The sequence below is a fragment of the Drosophila montana genome, unplaced genomic scaffold (assembly GCF_035044405.1).
Source record: "Drosophila montana isolate Dmon_TW-CO22-7 unplaced genomic scaffold, ASM3504440v1 contig_1181_1, whole genome shotgun sequence".
In the NCBI taxonomy this organism is placed as follows: Eukaryota; Metazoa; Arthropoda; class Insecta; order Diptera; family Drosophilidae; genus Drosophila; species Drosophila montana.
In genome coordinates, this window is record NW_026996164.1 from 172,942 (window position 1) to 191,078 (window position 18,137).

At 41.5% G+C, this 18,137-nt stretch overlaps 1 protein-coding gene across 5 annotated transcripts in view; it reads left to right on the forward strand.

Moving 5' to 3' along the window:
- The window catches only part of Stim (stromal interaction molecule), a 209,110-nt gene that overhangs the window by 111,454 nt on the left and 79,519 nt on the right, over positions 1-18,137 (forward strand). For all 5 annotated transcript variants that reach the window (XM_064700708.1, XM_064700697.1, XM_064700724.1 and 2 more), the window contains 2 exons: positions 3,855-4,015; positions 4,074-4,306. In XM_064700708.1, the coding sequence (XP_064556778.1) occupies positions 3,855-4,015; positions 4,074-4,306 (394 nt within the window). The remainder of the gene's footprint in view (positions 1-3,854; positions 4,016-4,073; positions 4,307-18,137) is intronic.

Genomic DNA, 18,137 nt, shown 5'->3' on the forward strand with positions numbered 1-18,137 from the left:
TAAAAAGATAAAAGTTTTATAGTAAATACTTATTGTCAGCAGTTATAGGAATATAGGAACCAAAGCTCGTGGCCATGTCTGCTTTCGCTGCTATGCTACACATCACAAAGTATTGCAAAGCAATTTCGTTCTTAGCCATTTTGCGAGCCTCCAACCGCTTTCCAACATCACACGCCGTTAACTTCTGCCACTAACCATAGATCATATAGATGAGACAACTAGTACAATTCATGTGGACATTCAAAATTGATGACATCTGCTCCAAACTCGTCTTCGTTTTTGTTCGGGTCCAAGATACGCTCACTTACTCAGAGAGCAAAAAAGTAAGAAATACATATTATTTGTATGGTAGAACGGCATCGCTGTATTGTATCTCTCTCCCACTACAGGAAACTGCTTTGGCTTACTCTCAGTGCTCTCAATGCTCTCTCATTATGTCTAGGGATCGTTTAAATGCTCGCCTTTTATTTTTAAGTATGGAAGATCGGTAAAAGGGCGTAATGGTTATTACAAATAGGCGGAAAGAGTCTTCGACACCAGGACCATAATCTTTTTCAAATATCTTAAAATAAATACAGTCATCGGTTGTAGTAGACAAAGAATTTGAAATCTGAGCGATCCAGAATAGCACACAGTAATCAGGGGCTGAATAAGAAACATCAATATTCACAAAAACAAATCTAAAATCTCTTAAAGACATACAAAATTCTACCAATCCCGTGAAAAAAAGAAAAACGTACAATTCGCCTATATACGAACTTTAACTTTCTAAACTATTTAAAAACTCTTGACTGCTGCTGCAAACATATGTATATGCAAGCGCGAAAGAAATTTTTTAATATAGCTTGCCAATAACATACAAGAACATCTTCTATATACACAAATATTACAAAAATAAATAATACGTTTCTTATGTCAACCTTTTTGTTCTAGTGCATAAAGTTTTTTGCCTTTTTCTGTAAAATGTGCAGTTTATTAAGAGTTTGTTGAATCATTAATTACCAGTTAACTCATTTAACATATAACCACTAACCAAACAACAAACAGATGAGACATCTAGTACAATTAATTTGGACATTCAAAACTGCTGACATAGGGTCCAAAATCGTCTTCGTTTTTGTACGGGTACGAGACAAGCTCACTTGCTTAGCGAGCAAGACAGTTAGAAATACATATGATTTGTGTGGTAAAACAGCATCGCAGTCTTTTATCTCGCTCCCAGTACAGGAAACTGCTTTGGCTCACTCTGGTTCATATGATTTGTGCGAGAGAACGGCATCACTGTTTTTTATCTCGATTTCACTACAGGAAAGTGCTTTGGCTTACTCTCAGTGCTGTCATATTATGTCTAGGGATCGTTTAAATGTATGTGTTTTTGTCTGTCCGCACAAACAACAATGCGAACAAATTCAATTTTTTCTCAAATGTCGGTGGCATTTCTTCCTTTTTGAAGGGACGAGTAATATGAAATAATAAAAGGGTTTGCCACGTCGATGCGAAATTCTTGCATTTTAGCTCGTTATTGTTGGTAAGGGTAACTAAGCGTTGGCATGTGTGCAATTAAAATTTTTTTGACTTGCCATGCACGCACATTTGCACACTTTGTATATAAATAGAATCATTTCAAATTTTTCAAATTCAAATATGAATAAGCTAAATATTATAGGTCAATAAAATTATTAATTCTATAAATATAGTATGTATTCGCCCTCTTTTGTTTTTGGTAATATTAAATATTTTGTTTTTTGCACAAGTTTGCGTTGGTCATAAAATCATTTAAGTGATCAGTCACTTGACCTACATATGCAAGTGTAGGTGCTTACCAAGCGTGGCCAACGGCCACCTGCACGTAATAAGGGGTCAACATTCTTTCATCAATTCAAACCCGAAACCATAAAAAAGAAGTGCGCGAGTTATCTTCCGTGGCCGAGGGAGATAACAATTGTGTCCTGGTTGGAGGAGTTTGTTTGAAACAGTTTCACTCTGTATTGCTCTTTTATATGCTCATATGTTCAAGTAAATAACCAACTGATGGGTTTCATTCTTCAGCCAAGACTAACTTTACATTTACTCTTCAATCTTATGCTAAGCTAATGTTTACAATATATTATGGAATTTTTTCTCAACATCAGTCTGAGAAATTGGTGTTGTTCAATTGGTAGCGAAAGAAGTGTCGCAACCACATTCTCTTAAACTGCTTAGTTCGGAATGTGATACAAGGCACATAAAAACTGTGACAATGTACCGATGCCCTCTTGAGTGGGCTGCGAGAGACACGGGGAAAGGAATGTAACTCCATCCGTTTCTTAGCGGTTTAGTTTGTGGCATCGACTCTGCGATACCCTCGCTGAGAGATACGGTAACTCGCGTGTCAAAAGCGTGCCAATAATTCAATTTTCATTTGAGTCCATGATCTTCTCAATCACACACATTTGTGTGTGTGTGTATTGTGTATACGAAATTCATAAAACTTCAAATCTTGTCAAATTTGCATCGGACAGGCAGGCAACCATCATGCACACAAACACAATAATGCTTCTATCCAAATAACATATAGACTGGTCAAACCGTATATTTGGTGGCGACAATCGTTTTTTTTGCGGCTGGTCCGATTTTAAAAATATCATTATTGGCACGCGTCTAACGCGCGCCCTTCTTTTTATGATTTAGGGTTTGAATTGAATAGCTTGAATATGATAAGTCAATAAAATCAATAATACAAAAAATATATACATTTACACATAATTGAAGATTTAATTTTTTGCACATATATCCGCTGGTCACAAAATTATTTAAGTGATCAGTCACTTGACCTATGTACATATGCAAGTGCGGGTGCTTGCCAAAAGTTTACCCTTTCGGCCCAACGGGCTGCTGCAGATAATAAGGAGTCACGCGTCAGACGCGTGCCAATAATGATATTTTTAAATTTTGCGCCCATGATCAGCCCATTCACACACATTTGTGTCTCTGTGTGTGTGTGTAGAGCTCGAAATTCAGAAATCCAAAAATATTGTCAAATTTGCATCAGACAGGCAGGCAGGGACCAACAAGCACACATGCGCATAAATGCTTCTATTCATATACAAAATACGCAAGTATGCGTCAATAGCAAGTCCAAAAACTTTTAAATGCACACATGCCAACGCTTAGGTACCCTTTCGAACACGAACGAGCTAAAATGAAAGAATTTCACATTGACTTGGCAAACCCTTTCATAATTTCATATTACTCGTCCCCTCAAAAGGGAAGAAATGCCACCGACTTTTGAGAAAAATTGAATTTGTGGGCATTTTTGCTTGTGAGGACACATACACACACAAACATTTAAACGGTACATAGACAAATTGAAAGAGCACTGAGAGTAAGCCAAAGCAGTTTCCTGTAGTGGGAGCGAGATAAAAAACAGCGATGCCGTTCTATCGCACAAATCATATGGATGAGAGTAAGCCAAAGCAGTTTCTTGTAGAGTGAGCGAGTAAAAAGACAGCGTTGCCGTTCCACGACACAGGCCATATGTATTCTTACTCTCTTGCTGTGAGAGCATGCGGGCATGTCTCGAACCCGAACAAAAACGAAGGCGACTTTGGACCAGCCGCAAAAAAAACGATTGTCACCACCAAATATACGGTTTGACCAGTCTATATGTTATTTGGTTTGTGATTTAACAGAGTTATAGATACATACTTAACGACAACTAAGTTTATCAGCGAATTTGTTGGAATTTAAATTAAATTTTTTCAAATTTGCTTGTAATAGTCATATCGAACTGATTTAGAATATAAAATAGCAATTTTCAAGTTAACTATCCTGATCTTGAAATCATGAATACATTTTGCACTATTTATTTTTAGGTTCCCTTAGCAGTGTGCCCGATGCCACATGTAATGCAGACGACTTTGACTGTGAAAACGAAAACGTACAAGATCGGCTCGGCATGGAGGCTATCGCCACTTTGCATCGTCAACTAGATGACGACGATAATGGAAATATCGACTTGAGCGAATCGGATGATGTATGTAAATTAACAGCCACTCTTTAAATTTAATCTTATCATTTATTGTTGAAAATAGTTTCTTCGTGAAGAATTGAAATATGACTCCGGTTATGAAAAACGTCAAAAGGCATTTCATTTTAATGATGATATGCATATTTCGGTTAAAGAGCTATGGGATGCTTGGTTACGCTCGGAGGTACATAATTGGACCATTGAGCAAACCACTGATTGGTTGGCTCAGTCAGTTCAACTACCGCAGTATGTTGACCTTTTCAAATTACACAAGGTTACCGGTGCTGCTCTACCAAGGTAGGTACTCTTGTTGCATAGAAATAGTTAAGCTATATTCATATAAATTATTAAACTTGTGCATTATTCATATTCAACCGCAATAAAAGGAAGAATGATTCTTGACGGTGCAACTGACTGCGTAATACTTGTTCGCTGCCCCAAAGTCTAAAATAATATCACCCTAGTTTAGAGCGATGTAACGAAAATTCCGGGTTTCCATTCCTTTAGCAAGCGCAACCATTTCTAACGTGGGGATATACGAGCGTGTATTTCATGTTAAAAGTCTTGAAGTGTCGGTGATTAAAAGGCACACAAATATATACATACATACCTATAAAACTTGTTGATATCATTATTTGTATACCCTGAACCCATTGAAACTGGGTATAAAGGGTATAATTTATTTGTGCAAATGTATGTTACAGGCAGAAGGAAGCATCTCCGACCCCACAAAGTATATATATTCTTGATCAGCATCAACAGCCGAGTCGATCTAGCCATGACCGTCTGTCTGTCTGTCCGTCCGTCCGTCCGTATGTATGAACGCATGGATCTCAGAACCTATAAGAGCTAGAGACTTGAAATTTTAGCTGTAGGTGCCTAAAAATCGATATCGAAATCTTGTTTTTTAAGCAAATTGGGTAAATAATAAGTGCTAGAGTCACCAAACTTGAGATGTAGCTTTAAGAATAGTATATAAGTTAACCACTGACTATTGGTATGTGCTGACCCAGCGTTCTGGGGAAGCCAATGACCAGAGTCATGTGGCGACGGATATGTCGCAACTATGTCACCGGCCGCGACGGTCATCCGACACCGCACACGAGGCGCTAACGCTGCACTTTTGCGAGAGCGGCGGCAGCGGTTCTGCAGCAGCGACGGCGGCTCTTGGGCAGCGACGGCGGCTCTGCGGGCATTGCTTAGATTGATAAAGATTGTATTGTTTAGTCTAAGTTTGGAAACAATAAAAGCGCGACGTATCGTCCCTTAAAGTCTCCCTTTAGTTAACTCATTTTTTATATGCATCTTTACATGCAACCGGCAAACCCAAAGTTGCAGACATTAATGCACTAATTGGCGCCCAACCTAAAAAACCCAATAATTAAAAATAAAAAATAAAAAAAAAACGCGATAAAACGGTTTCAAAGTCAACATTAACGTTAATCGTGAAAAACAATCTAAATAAAAAAACACAAATCGGCAGCTCTGGTTGTGACAGCAGCGGTGGAATTCGTAAAAAAATTACAACATCAACAGAATCATCTATAGTTGTGACAGCGGCGGTGGAATTCGTCAAAATACGTACAACAATAGAATCATGTAAGTGATTTGTGAAGTGAGAATATAAAATTTCAAGAACAATTTTTTTTCGAATACGCACAAATTAATTTTGTTAAAGTAAGAAAAGGAGTGTCTATTTCTGATTGAGGAAAAAATTTATAAGAATCCCATTAGCTTAACCTTTTATGTGTTGTTCGGTTTCATACAGAGGTTTAAATTCGAATGAGCGACTGTGACTCCGACGTAGACGCGCATGAACACTACGATAGCGACGACAGTATTTTAGCGAGGTTAATAGGGGGATTTGGAACATTGCAGGTATCAGGTTGTGTCACCCCAACTGAACATAATACAGAAACAGACTCAGTTATGGACCCAGAGCAGTTGCGCGCGATAATTGAGGCCGCAGTGCGGAGCGCACTCACAGCGCAGGCGCAAGAATTCGCGAATAGGGAAGCTACGCTAAGGCAAGAGCTTCAACAACAAATTGCGCAGGTATCGAATAAGCTAAGAAACACACAACTTTCAGTCCCGGAAGTAAAGGTTTACAGGGAAGTTGAAATCATAGACGGGGTGGAATGTAATGAGCCGCTCGACGTGGTAAAATGTCTTACCGAGTTCCATGGGACTCAAGACACTTACGTGTCCTGGAGGCAGGCCGCGCATGCCGCCTATAAAATTTTCAAAAAATACGACGGTAGTTCACGTCACTACCAAGCCACCGTAATCATTAGGAGTAAAGTGAGAGGCCCGGCAGACGCGGTCCTCGCCTCGTTTAACACGCCGTTAAACTTTGAGGCCATCATAGCGAGGATGGACTTCACTTATAGTGATAAGCGGCCTATCCATGTAATTGAACAGGAAATGGGTACGCTTAGGCAGGGCGGCATGTCCATTCTACAGTACTACGATGAGGTTGAAAAGAAACTCACGTTACTCACAAATAAAGCCCATATGTCATATGACAGCAATCTGGCAGCGGGAATGTGTGAAAAATTCAGGGGTGACGCACTTCGCGTATTTATCTCTGGATTAAAACGCAGTCTAACCGATGTGTTGTTTTCGGCTCACCCCTCGGATCTACCGACGGCACTAGCGCTAGCCCAGGAGGTCGAGGCTAATCACGAGAGATATGCCTTCGCGACAAGTTTTGCTAGGGGGCAAGAAGAGCGATCTCGTCCAGAGCAGCGCCCACAAGGGCGCCAGCAACAACAACAGCAAGAAAAAAAGCAATTCTCTCAGGGTGGCCAGGGCAAGAATCCTCATTTCAAGAAGCAGAACGGCCAATCCACAGACAAAGCCCAGAATAGAGCTGGGGCCGATGCCCCAGTTCCCATGGAAGTCGACCCTTCTTCTTCCAGGTTTAGGCAACCCACAAACTTTTCGAATTCCCAGGGCTCGGCTAAGTTTAACGCCAGCCAAGGTCAGGGAAATAAACGCTCCGCCGGATCGGAACGCGCGACAGGCCAAAGGAGGCAAAGGGTAGACCACGTCCAGGCGAGCGAGGCCGAGAGCGCAGGGTACACCGACGCGGCACAAGAGGCGTCAGACGAACAACAAGACGAACATAGCCCTGATTATGATAGCGATAGCGCTAATTTTTTAGGGGAAGGTCCCTGCTACCGTTCATTCGACGGAGAATAGCGGGGGTAGATATGAGATTTTTAATCGACACGGGTGCGGCAAAAAATTACATCAGACCGCACAAACGCCTTAAAGGCGTCGTCCCGGTCGAGTCCCCTTTCGTTGTCCACTCCATTCATGGGTCCAACAACATCGCCGAAAAATGCAAGTTATCCATGCTTGGGTGCGACACATATTTTTTCCTACTAGATTCTTTATCCACTTTTGATGGAATCATAGGGTTGGACCTGCTAAAGCAGGTGGGAGCGGTTTTATGCCTAAAAAAAGGTATGTTAATATTTGGTGCGACTTCGGAAGCGTTGCAGTACCACAAATGTGTGAGCGTTAATCACACGAAGAATAAAGAAGTCGAGGCACCACCTGCGGTGAAGGCAGATTTCCTGCGAGTACTTCATCGAAACAACAAGGCTTTTGCGGACTCCAACGAGGCGCTGCCTTATAACACGGCTGTTGTGGCCACGATCCGTACGACCGACGAAAATGTGGTCTACTCAAAGCTATACCCCTACCCTAGGGGTGTAGAGGATTTTGTCGTTTCAGAAGTCAACGAACTACTAAAAAACGGCATAATTAGAAAGTCGAAATCACCCTACAACAATCCACTGTGGGTGGTCGATAAGAAAGGCACAGACGAGGTAGGCAATAGAAATAAACGTCTCGTAATAGACTTTAGGAAGCTCAACCTCAAGACGGTTGCCGACAAATATCCAATGCCAAGTATCACAATGATACTGGCTAATCTGGGTAAAGCCAAGTACTTCACGACGCTCGACCTAAAGTCAGGTTATCACCAGATTACGCTGGCGGAGCAGGATCGTGAGAAGACGGCCTTTTCGATCAATGGCGGGAAGTACGAATTCTGTCGACTTCCCTTCGGTTTGAAGAATGCAGCAAGCATTTTTCAGAGAACCATAGATGACGTCCTGCGGGAGCAGATTGGAAAATCTTGCTACGTTTATGTAGATGACGTCATCGTCTTTTCGGAAAACGAGTCGGACCATGTCAGACATGTCGACTGGGTATTAGGGAGCCTTTTAAATGCGAACATGCGCGTGGCGCACGAGAAGTCACAGTTTTTTAAAGAAAGCGTCGAGTACCTCGGCTTCATAGTGACTAAAGACGGTGCAAAGTCAGATCCAGAAAAGGTAAAGGCCATTCGGGAATATGCCGAGCCGACCACGGTGTTTGAAGTAAGATCCTTTTTGGGGCTGGCAAGCTATTACCGCTGCTTTATCAAAGATTTTGCAGCAATAGCGAAACCAATCTCCGACATCCTAAAAGGGGAAAACGGATCCATTAGCAAGTACAGGTCTAGAAAGGTCCCTATACAATTCAACGATGCTCAACGCAACGCGTTCCAGAAGCTTAGGAACATATTAGCGTCGGAAGACGTCATACTGATGTACCCGGACTATAAAAAACCATTTGACTTGACCACAGACGCTTCAGCCTATGGCATAGGTGCTGTCTTGTCGCAAAATGGTCGCCCCATTACTATGATATCCCGGTCCTTAAAAGATAGGGAAGCAAACTTCGCTACCAACGAGCGGGAGTTGCTTGCCATCGTCTGGGCATTGGGTAAGTTACGGCACTTCCTTTACGGGGTTAGGGACATAAATATCTTCACTGATCACCAGCCTCTCACGTTCTCGGTATCCGAGAGCAATCCCAATGCAAAAATAAAGCGCTGGAAAGCGCGCATTGATGAAACAGGGGCTAAGCTTTTCTATAAGCCTGGTAAAGAGAATCATGTAGCGGACGCGCTGTCGCGCCAGAACGTGAACGCCCTGCAGGGTAGCCGCGATGAACCAGAATCTGACGCGGCCACGATTCACAGTGAATTGTCCCTGTCTTACACAATCGATTCCACGGAGAAGCCCTTAAACTGCTTCCGAAACCAGGTTGTATTAGAGGAATCTCGCTTTCCTCTAAAAAGAAATTTCATACTTTTCGGCGAGAAAACCCGCCATTTGATAAACTTTACCGATACGGTCGCCCTCATCGAAACGATAAAGGCCATCATTAACCCAAACGTGGTTAATGCGTTTCACTGTACTCTCCCAATCTTGGCCAGTTTCCAGCACGAGTTGGTAAGAGCCTTTCCGACTACGAAGTTTTGGTATTGCAAAAACTTCGTGGCCGACGTGTTCGACGTCAGTGATAGAAGAGAAATCATCACTAGGGAACACAATCGAGCCCATAGGGCGGCTCAGGAGAATGTAAAACAGGTCATGACGGAGTACTATTTCCCTAAAATGACCAAATTAGCTAATGAAGTGGTCCTTAACTGTAGAATTTGCACGAAAGCAAAATACGACAGACACCCAAAGAAGCAGGAACTCGGCCAGACGCCACTTCCCTCACAGACTGGAGAAATGTTGCACATTGACATTTTCTCCACGGACAAAAAGTTCTTCCTTACTTGCGTTGACAAGTTCTCGAAGTTTGCGGTAGTCCAGCCTATCGCGTCTCGAACGATAGAAGACACGAGACCACCTCTGCTGGTCTTAATGAATATTTTCCCTTCGGCTAAGCAAGTGTATTGCGACAATGAGCTCGCATTCAAGTCAGAGACTATCAGGTCTCTGCTATTGAATAACTACGGCGTAAGCGTGATAAATGCGCCTCCCCTTCACAGCACGTCCAACGGTCAGGTAGAGCGCTTTCACAGCACTCTTCTGGAGATAGCTAGGTGCTTAAAGCTCCAAAGGGGTATAGTTGACACAGTCGACCTTATCCTGCAGGCCACTATCGAGTATAACAATTCCATTCACTCAGTGGTTGAGAAAAAGCCTAAGGACATCCTGCTTGACTCGCTGCCGGAATCCACCCACGAGGTTAGAGGCAGGATAGAAAGGGCCCAAATCCAGCAGAACGCTAGGGTTAATAAAATGCGTCGGAACAGAGTCTTCGAGGTAGGAGAAAAGGTCCTGGTAAAGACGAACCGCAGACTAGGCAACAAGCTATCGCCTTTGTGCATTGAAAAAAAGGTTGAAGCGGACTTGGGGACAACGGTCCTCATTGAGGGGAGGGTGGTCCACAAGGACAACCTCCGTTGAATTGAAAGCACAGTTTTTTTCATTACCATTCCGATAACAGTAGTTTCAACATTTTAGGATTACGTTCACCATACTTTCAATCATGTCCATGACAACGGCTCGGGTGACGGACTACTCGCACGCGGACTACATACCAATTATGGACGGGGACATTCTACTTTGGGACAGTTACGGATACTTACGTCACACTACCAATCTCACGGACTATAGGACAATGACTGAGGAGACCATGAAGCTGACGGGAATGTTTCCACAATCCCATATGAGGAAATTGCTGGAAATTGACACCGGACATGTACTGGACATGTTGTCCGCTCTCGATGTGCACCATCGCAAGGTAAGAAGCCTTGACTTCTTGGGAACAGCCCTTAAGGTTGTAGCGGGCACCCCGGACGCAAACGACTTCAGGAAAACAGAACTGACTCAGATGCAGCTGGTCACTGCAAGCAACAGACAAATTTCTATAAATTCCAGGATGCAGGAAAAGATCAATCAACTGACCGACACCGTTAACAGAATTATTAAGTCCTCAAAAGATAAGCAGGCCGACACTGGCCATCTCTTTGAAACCTTAAGCACACGCAATAGAATGATAATAACAGAAATAGGGAACCTTATGCTTACTTTAACCCTAGAAAAAATTAACGTAATAAACCCAACAATAATAGATCATTCCGATCTTATGAATATTCTCACTGACCAAATCACAGGGACCCCTATCACTGACATATTGAAAGTATCTAATATTAAGGTAGAGCGTAAGGATAATGTAATAAGTTTGATAATCGAATTCCCTATAATAAGTAAGCAATGCAGGAAGATAACAATTTTCCCAGTCGCCCACAACGGTTCTGTGCTCCAACTCCACGACAATCTTGTGGCCGATTGCGACGGACAGATGTTGGCCGTAGCCAATTGCTCACAAACTGCGACGGCCACATTCTGCAAGCGTTCCAAGAGCATCAGTTGCGCACAAGGCCTCCATGCAGGGGGTACAGCCCATTGCCAAACGCAGCCGAGTCATCTTGCCCCTGTCACCATAGTGGACGACGGCATCATCGTCATTAACGATCGTAGCGCAATACTCACCTACGACGATGGCACTGCGATGAAGATAGATGGGACAAACCTCGTCACCTTCTCGTCCTATGCCACCGTAAATGGCACGCGATACTTCAATCGCAAGAGCGTGCAAGATCGATTCCCGGTGGTAGCGGCATCACCGTTGCTTAACATCAGCGGCCATGACTCGATACTCAGCCTTCCCTACATTCACCGCCTGAGTGAAAACAACCTTAACTACATCAAAGAGGTCAGAGACAGTATTGCAGTCGGAAATACATTGGCGATTTCCTTCGGCATAATGCTGTTGGCCTGTGCTGTGGGGGCTGGAGTCTACTGGCTCCATAGGCTGACAATCAAGCGTCGAAACTCCCGGAAGATCTCGAAGATATTGGAAAACTTAAATGCGACCGAGGACGGTCGATCTTCGAGAGGGGGAGTAGTTAACCACTGACTATTGGTATGTGCTGACCCAGCGTTCTGGGGAAGCCAATGACCAGAGTCATGTGGCGACGGATATGTCGCAACTATGTCACCGGCCGCGACGGTCATCCGACACCGCACACGAGGCGCTAACGCTGCACTTTTGCGAGAGCGGCGGCAGCGGTTCTGCAGCAGCGACGGCGGCTCTTGGGCAGCGACGGCGGCTCTGCGGGCATTGCTTAGATTGATAAAGATTGTATTGTTTAGTCTAAGTTTGGAAACAATAAAAGCGCGACGTATCGTCCCTTAAAGTCTCCCTTTAGTTAACTCATTTTTTATATGCATCTTTACATGCAACCGGCAAACCCAAAGTTGCAGACATTAATGCACTAATTTATATATATCAAGTATCTTTCATTTTATACCCATCGCCACATCCCCGCTACCACCACAAAGCTATAAATCAAGTTAATTATCCAACTTGTATTGCTCATCAATTTAAGCCACAATTTATATGCAATTGACTTTTTGAGAATATAAATTAGAATAAAACCGTTTAGTTATTATTATTTATTAGGCAATCCGTCTGGATTGTTTTGTGGGTATGAAAATACTGATTTCACAATGATATCTTAAGTTATAATGAAGCCGCGACGTTCCGGCAGCGGCATGGGCAGATCGCTGACTCTGCGCCTCTATTTCTATGGGCTGGCCGTTGACCGGCCGGCACTGCATTGTCAGCGTCTTCTGCAAGTGTCACAACATTGTTGCATCCGGTCGCCCAATCGGACTAGCTGGTGATAACTTATACAAGTATTCTATATTTTACAATAATATGTACTGTCGAAAATTTCATTAAGATCGGTTAAGAAACACAAAGGTTGTGTGCGCACGTGTAATCATCAGCTTGCGCAAATTCCAAGAATTTCTGTATACATGTACACACACAAATTCACGCGCGTCTGCTTTAAATTTTATCAAAAGCATTGCAATTGCGATTGTATTGTTTTCTGTGCTGCTATTTTAATTGGTTTTTTTCTCATTAAGACTCAATTATTGGTGGGGCTCTTGAATAGAGGCGGCTGCAAGTGGTGCGGTTAGTTGCGAGTTTGAACCCTACCAAGGGAGCAATTTTTTTTTTATATCAATTTTTGTTAATTACTACTAAAGCAAACGAGTGTGTAGCGCGAGCTGCATTTGGAGTTGGAAGAAGATGGTTCAGGGTATCCCCTAGTCGGGAGCTCACGGCTAGAACCTCTTACTTGTTATATAAGTATGCAGCACAACTACTGCATAGGTCTTTATATTTGGGTGCATATGATTGATGTGAGCGTACACTGGTTTATAGATATGATTTTAAATCAAGGTATTTTAGAATTTATATTTTGAAACCATTTCTTTTTTAAACATAGCTGCATGAATAGCATCATATGAGGAATTGCGGACAGAACCCGCTATGTCGATGAAGGCTCCCGTGTAATTTGTTGAAAGATAAGATCTTTCTCGATCGTAATCTTTATATACAGCAATTTAAGCTTTGTACGCGTATTGGTACTTTTGTATACGTGTACTGATATGTTTGTATATTTTTCCATATTTTGAAAAGCGATCTTAGACTGATTGGTCTATATGGACACATGGATTTTTCCTGCTTGCATCTCGAAACTTAGCCCATTCACCTTGTATATAACCTAGCAAGAGATATGCTTTTAAGGGCGAATCGACTTGATGTATTGCATCAAAAAGCATGGTCGGATACCAGCTACTACTGAAAATTTCTATGGACCACAACTTTCTATATCCTGTTCTTACCATACTTACCGTAAATTGCTTGTGAACCGGAGTGCTTTAAAATCCACGGGTTTTGTTGTGCCGCTCTTGGACGACGGCGTCCCATATTTGCCGATCGCATTCCTTAGTTCGTCTGCTTTCATTTATATCAGTATAACACTCTGAATTTGTCGACCAGTGGATCCAGACCTCTAGTCAGGTGTGCCCGAACCTAAATCCAGATTTGTAATGACTCCAAAAAAAATTTCACATTAGCGGCTTAGTTCAAAAATTGATTTTATAGCCTCTTTCCACTGAACACATTTCTTACACATTTCTGAAAAAGTCACATTTTTGCAAAATGTGTAAGATCTGCGCGTTTTCCCATAAGAAAACACATTTTTCAAAAATGTCACTTTTGAAAAATGTCTATATTCGCCCCGAACAGTAAGTGTTATCGAGTTTTCTATCGATGTTGTGAAAAATGTGAATGTGTTCATTACCATAAACAGCTGATATTGCAACAAAGGCCATCGGTAACTTTAAATTATCATTTTAAATTTTAATAATCCCACAGTTTTTAACATTTAAAGTTGGCCAAATCCCGCAAAGAGTCCATTAAATGGAGCCCCTACTTCGGGGCCGTTTTATTTGACTTTTGGAAGGAAATCTTTGCGGCGCTTATGTAAATTAGAGCAACTCGATCGGCTGTTCATTTAAATAAGCGGTACTTTTGCCACTCACATGTTACCGAAAACCGGTGGAACACCAATATGTGAAACTTGAAAATGTGGCATTTCTTAAGCCCAGTGGAGAAAGGCTATAAGACTGAGTACAATAAACTGATAATGCTCTCGACTTATTTATTTACATATTGGCTTCTCTTAGTCAGCTTCTTATACCCAAACGGATGTAGCGTCAGCGGATTTGGCGGTCAGTATGCGCAGAGTATATTGTTCTGCACTGTCTGATGCAGGATCAGACCCTCGACATGATGTGAAAATCTGCAGAGACAGCCAATGCCTTATCGAAGATTACGTAACTTTATTTCCTTATATAGAAGTTTCCCGAAACTGAGTACTTCTATTGTATTGATTATCTTAATTCATCGATAATCAATGGTAGATTAAGTTATAAATGATAACAACTTAGTTTTATAGATGATCAGACTGAACCATGTGCGAGAATATAGTTCTTTTCAGGCTCGAAAACTTGCTCTTGTACACGAGATTCTCTTTTGGCGCATGCTCCCACCTCTATTTACAATTACCTTCATGCAGTGGATATCCTATGTAGCGCCAAAGACAATGTAAACACTTAGATGAGTAATGCCCATACATTTGTATGCGACGCAAAATTTCTAGCCTGGCGTCCTATCTGGCTTTTACGACTTTACACGACATGGCAGCCGACTGCTGTTCGGTTAGACACGAGCAACAAAGTTAGTCGCCAGCCTGCCTTCAGCAAAGCTGGTCGATGGTGCTTTGCGTCGCTTCGTTTTCGAAGCACATTGAGCGAAAAAGTTTTGTGCTTACTTTTTTTAAATGAAATATTTTTTTACAAAGCGCATCTTTTGCAATAACTATGTTAAGAAAATAACACACATAGATTGATTTTACTTTTGTTTTTGGACAGTGTATGCTCGAAAGAAGTTATTGTCCCATCCAATGGAGTGCAAGCACCTATGATTGTATGTGTGAATTATGCATGCATAAGTACATCAAAACATGTATATGTATATGGGTTGTTATTCACTGCTCTGGTTTTTGCTGGAAAATAAATAAATTTTGTTGGTTTTCTAGCGCTTATCAAGACCTATCCCAAATTTGTATTCACATATGAATGCATGTTGTGTACTGAGGTTGGCTCCGAAGAAAATCTGTATTTTTAAGTCGATGGAAATATTAATATAATTTCTTTATATTCAATATGATCCTATTACACTTTTGTCAAAAGTTATAATTATATTGTTTTAGATTTGTTATAATTTAATGTTATATAATAATCTTATAATTTAGGTATTTATTTCCACACAAACCTTAATGCAGCAAGTAAAGAGTAAAGTTGAAGCTCCTTAACATCATTCACATCAGTGTTCTGATCAAAATTGTAACGGTACCTTAGCAGAACAGTCTGGGCTAACACATCAGCGTTCCTTAGCCGAACCATCTCACTGTGCCACTTCCCGGACAGCAAGCACGGAGTTTTCTTACTTCCAAATCCGATCAGCATAGCTTTACTGCTAGCAGTATCCGGAAAAAAAATTTTGGACAGCATTCTATAAAGTAAGTCTAACACAAAATGACGCTGTTGACTCGGCTGACAAACACTACCCATGATAAGGAACATTATTTACTTTGACCTGCACACCTAAGGATGCCATAAGCTCTATATATAGATCCATAAATACAGATGTTTCTGCGAGCTTTAATATGACACTCTCGGTTAGCTTTGGTTCAACCAAATCAATCCAAAGGAAATCAAGTCACTAAACAATCTTCTCAGTGGCAACGCTTTTGACAAACACACACAGGTTAAATTGCATACTTTCCCCGACAACATATGCAGTGCATGCGATACTACCGATATTGCTTCGATGGGACTGATTTTATTAAATTCTCCATCTTTGACTTCGTGACATCCGCCAATGGGTGGCTGACCAAATAACTCCACACTCAATACGTTTGGCAAAAAAAAATACAACAAAAAATAAGAGTGCTCTATTCGGGATTGCCCGACTAGGGGATACCCTGAACCTTCTTCTACAAACACCAAATGCCGCACTTATTTGCCTTAGCTTTAATAAAAATAAATTTAAAAAAAAGAAGTTTGTTCCCTTTGCCGTTATTGAACTCGGCTTCTAACCGGCCGACTAAATCGACTTGATTATTCATGCTGACCAATAATAAATATACTGGTCAGAGATGCTTCTTCCTGTCTGTTACATACATTTGCATAAAAACATTATTCCCTTTTTACCCATTTTCAATGGGTTGGCTATAAAAAAGCGCATAAGATCTAAAAATTTAGTGCTGTTTTTTGTAATTACTGTGTAAAGGAGTTACTGGTCGGGGTATAAATCTCAGTCTTGCCAGGGCAAGTTACACGACTTTTGTAATATTTGCTAGGTCGGTGGGTTTAGAAGGGGGAAGTATCTCAAACGGGCTAACCTGTACAAGTTTATAAGGTATGACGTCGTGTTTATTCACGAGTCGGTCGAGATTACCTTCGAGGCTTAGTGGCAGTCCACGGCGTCGCTACCCTATAGTTAGTAAAACACACATTCACTCCACGACACACCTGGCAAGATCGTGGCGCACATCCAGAACAGCCGAGTCTGCCTTCAGCGCTTTATGTATATCGCGTTATCTGCCTGAGGTTGTCTAGATACACGAGCACTGAACGCCGGCTTGCCACGATGTTCGAAATTCGTTTTAATGGGAAATAAAGGGGTAAGTCGACTCCATTTCATTATTAACTTTATTAACACTTTGGATTCACTATGATGAATACACACTACTCTACTTTTCTTCCCTACACAGAGGTCCTGCCGCACTACCTGGAGCCGTAGCGCTCCGCTGCACACTTACGGTTATACTCGTTTCCTTTGTCTCTCTCAAAGCACTACTTCTCGGAGCTTTCGCTTTTCGCCGTCGAGGTGAAGTTGCGCTCTAGAGGATGGTGTTGAACGATCAGCTACGCACGGTTGCAGCGGTTGCAGTGGCTTCTTGCCTTTAATTAACTTCAATAATTCAGCTCCTTGCCTAACATATTCTTATTATTAGTACAATATATTTAACAATGCCTTTACAATATAACTACGATTATGATTTGTGGGGCGGCTAACTTAGTAGTATCTTGAAGAACAAAAAATTTGTACATACAACAACATAATTTTCGACCGATCGTTCCTATGGCAGCTATATGATATAGTGCTCCAATATTGATAAGATTTTGCATATATATCAGAAGCAGAGTAAAACTAATTAATGCCGAGTTTAGTCAAGCTATCTTAATTAACAAAGAAGTTTTTCACAAAACAACCCACTATTCGACCGGTCGTTACTATGGCAGCTATATGGTATAGTCGTCCGATCCAGCCGGTTCCGGCTGAATTGCACGATTTGTGCAAATTTAAATAACAGGCAGCATAGGCGGCCCCATAAAGTATATATATTCTTAATCAGCATCAATAGCCGAGTCGATCTAGCCATGTCTGTCTGTCTGTCAGTAAGTCCGTCCGTCCGTCAGTCCGTCCGTATGTATGAACGCAAGGATCTCAGAACCTGTCAGAGCTAGAGAGTAAATATTTTAAGCGTAGGTCATTCTAGTGCCTGTGCAGTACGAGCTTATTTCCGATAATCGAAAACTTGCCTTGTTGCCAAGAAATTGATAATCATCGATTTCGAAATCCTGTTTTTGAGCAAATATCATATAAATCAAATACATAAAATATTGTCACTACACACCAATTTAGGCATTTATTTACATGTAATTGGTTTTTTTTTGATAATATGCGAATGTTCTGTATTACAATAAGATCAATAAGATTTCATCAAGATCGATTAAAAAAACAAAAGTAATTAAACAAAACGGGTTCTTATATTGAG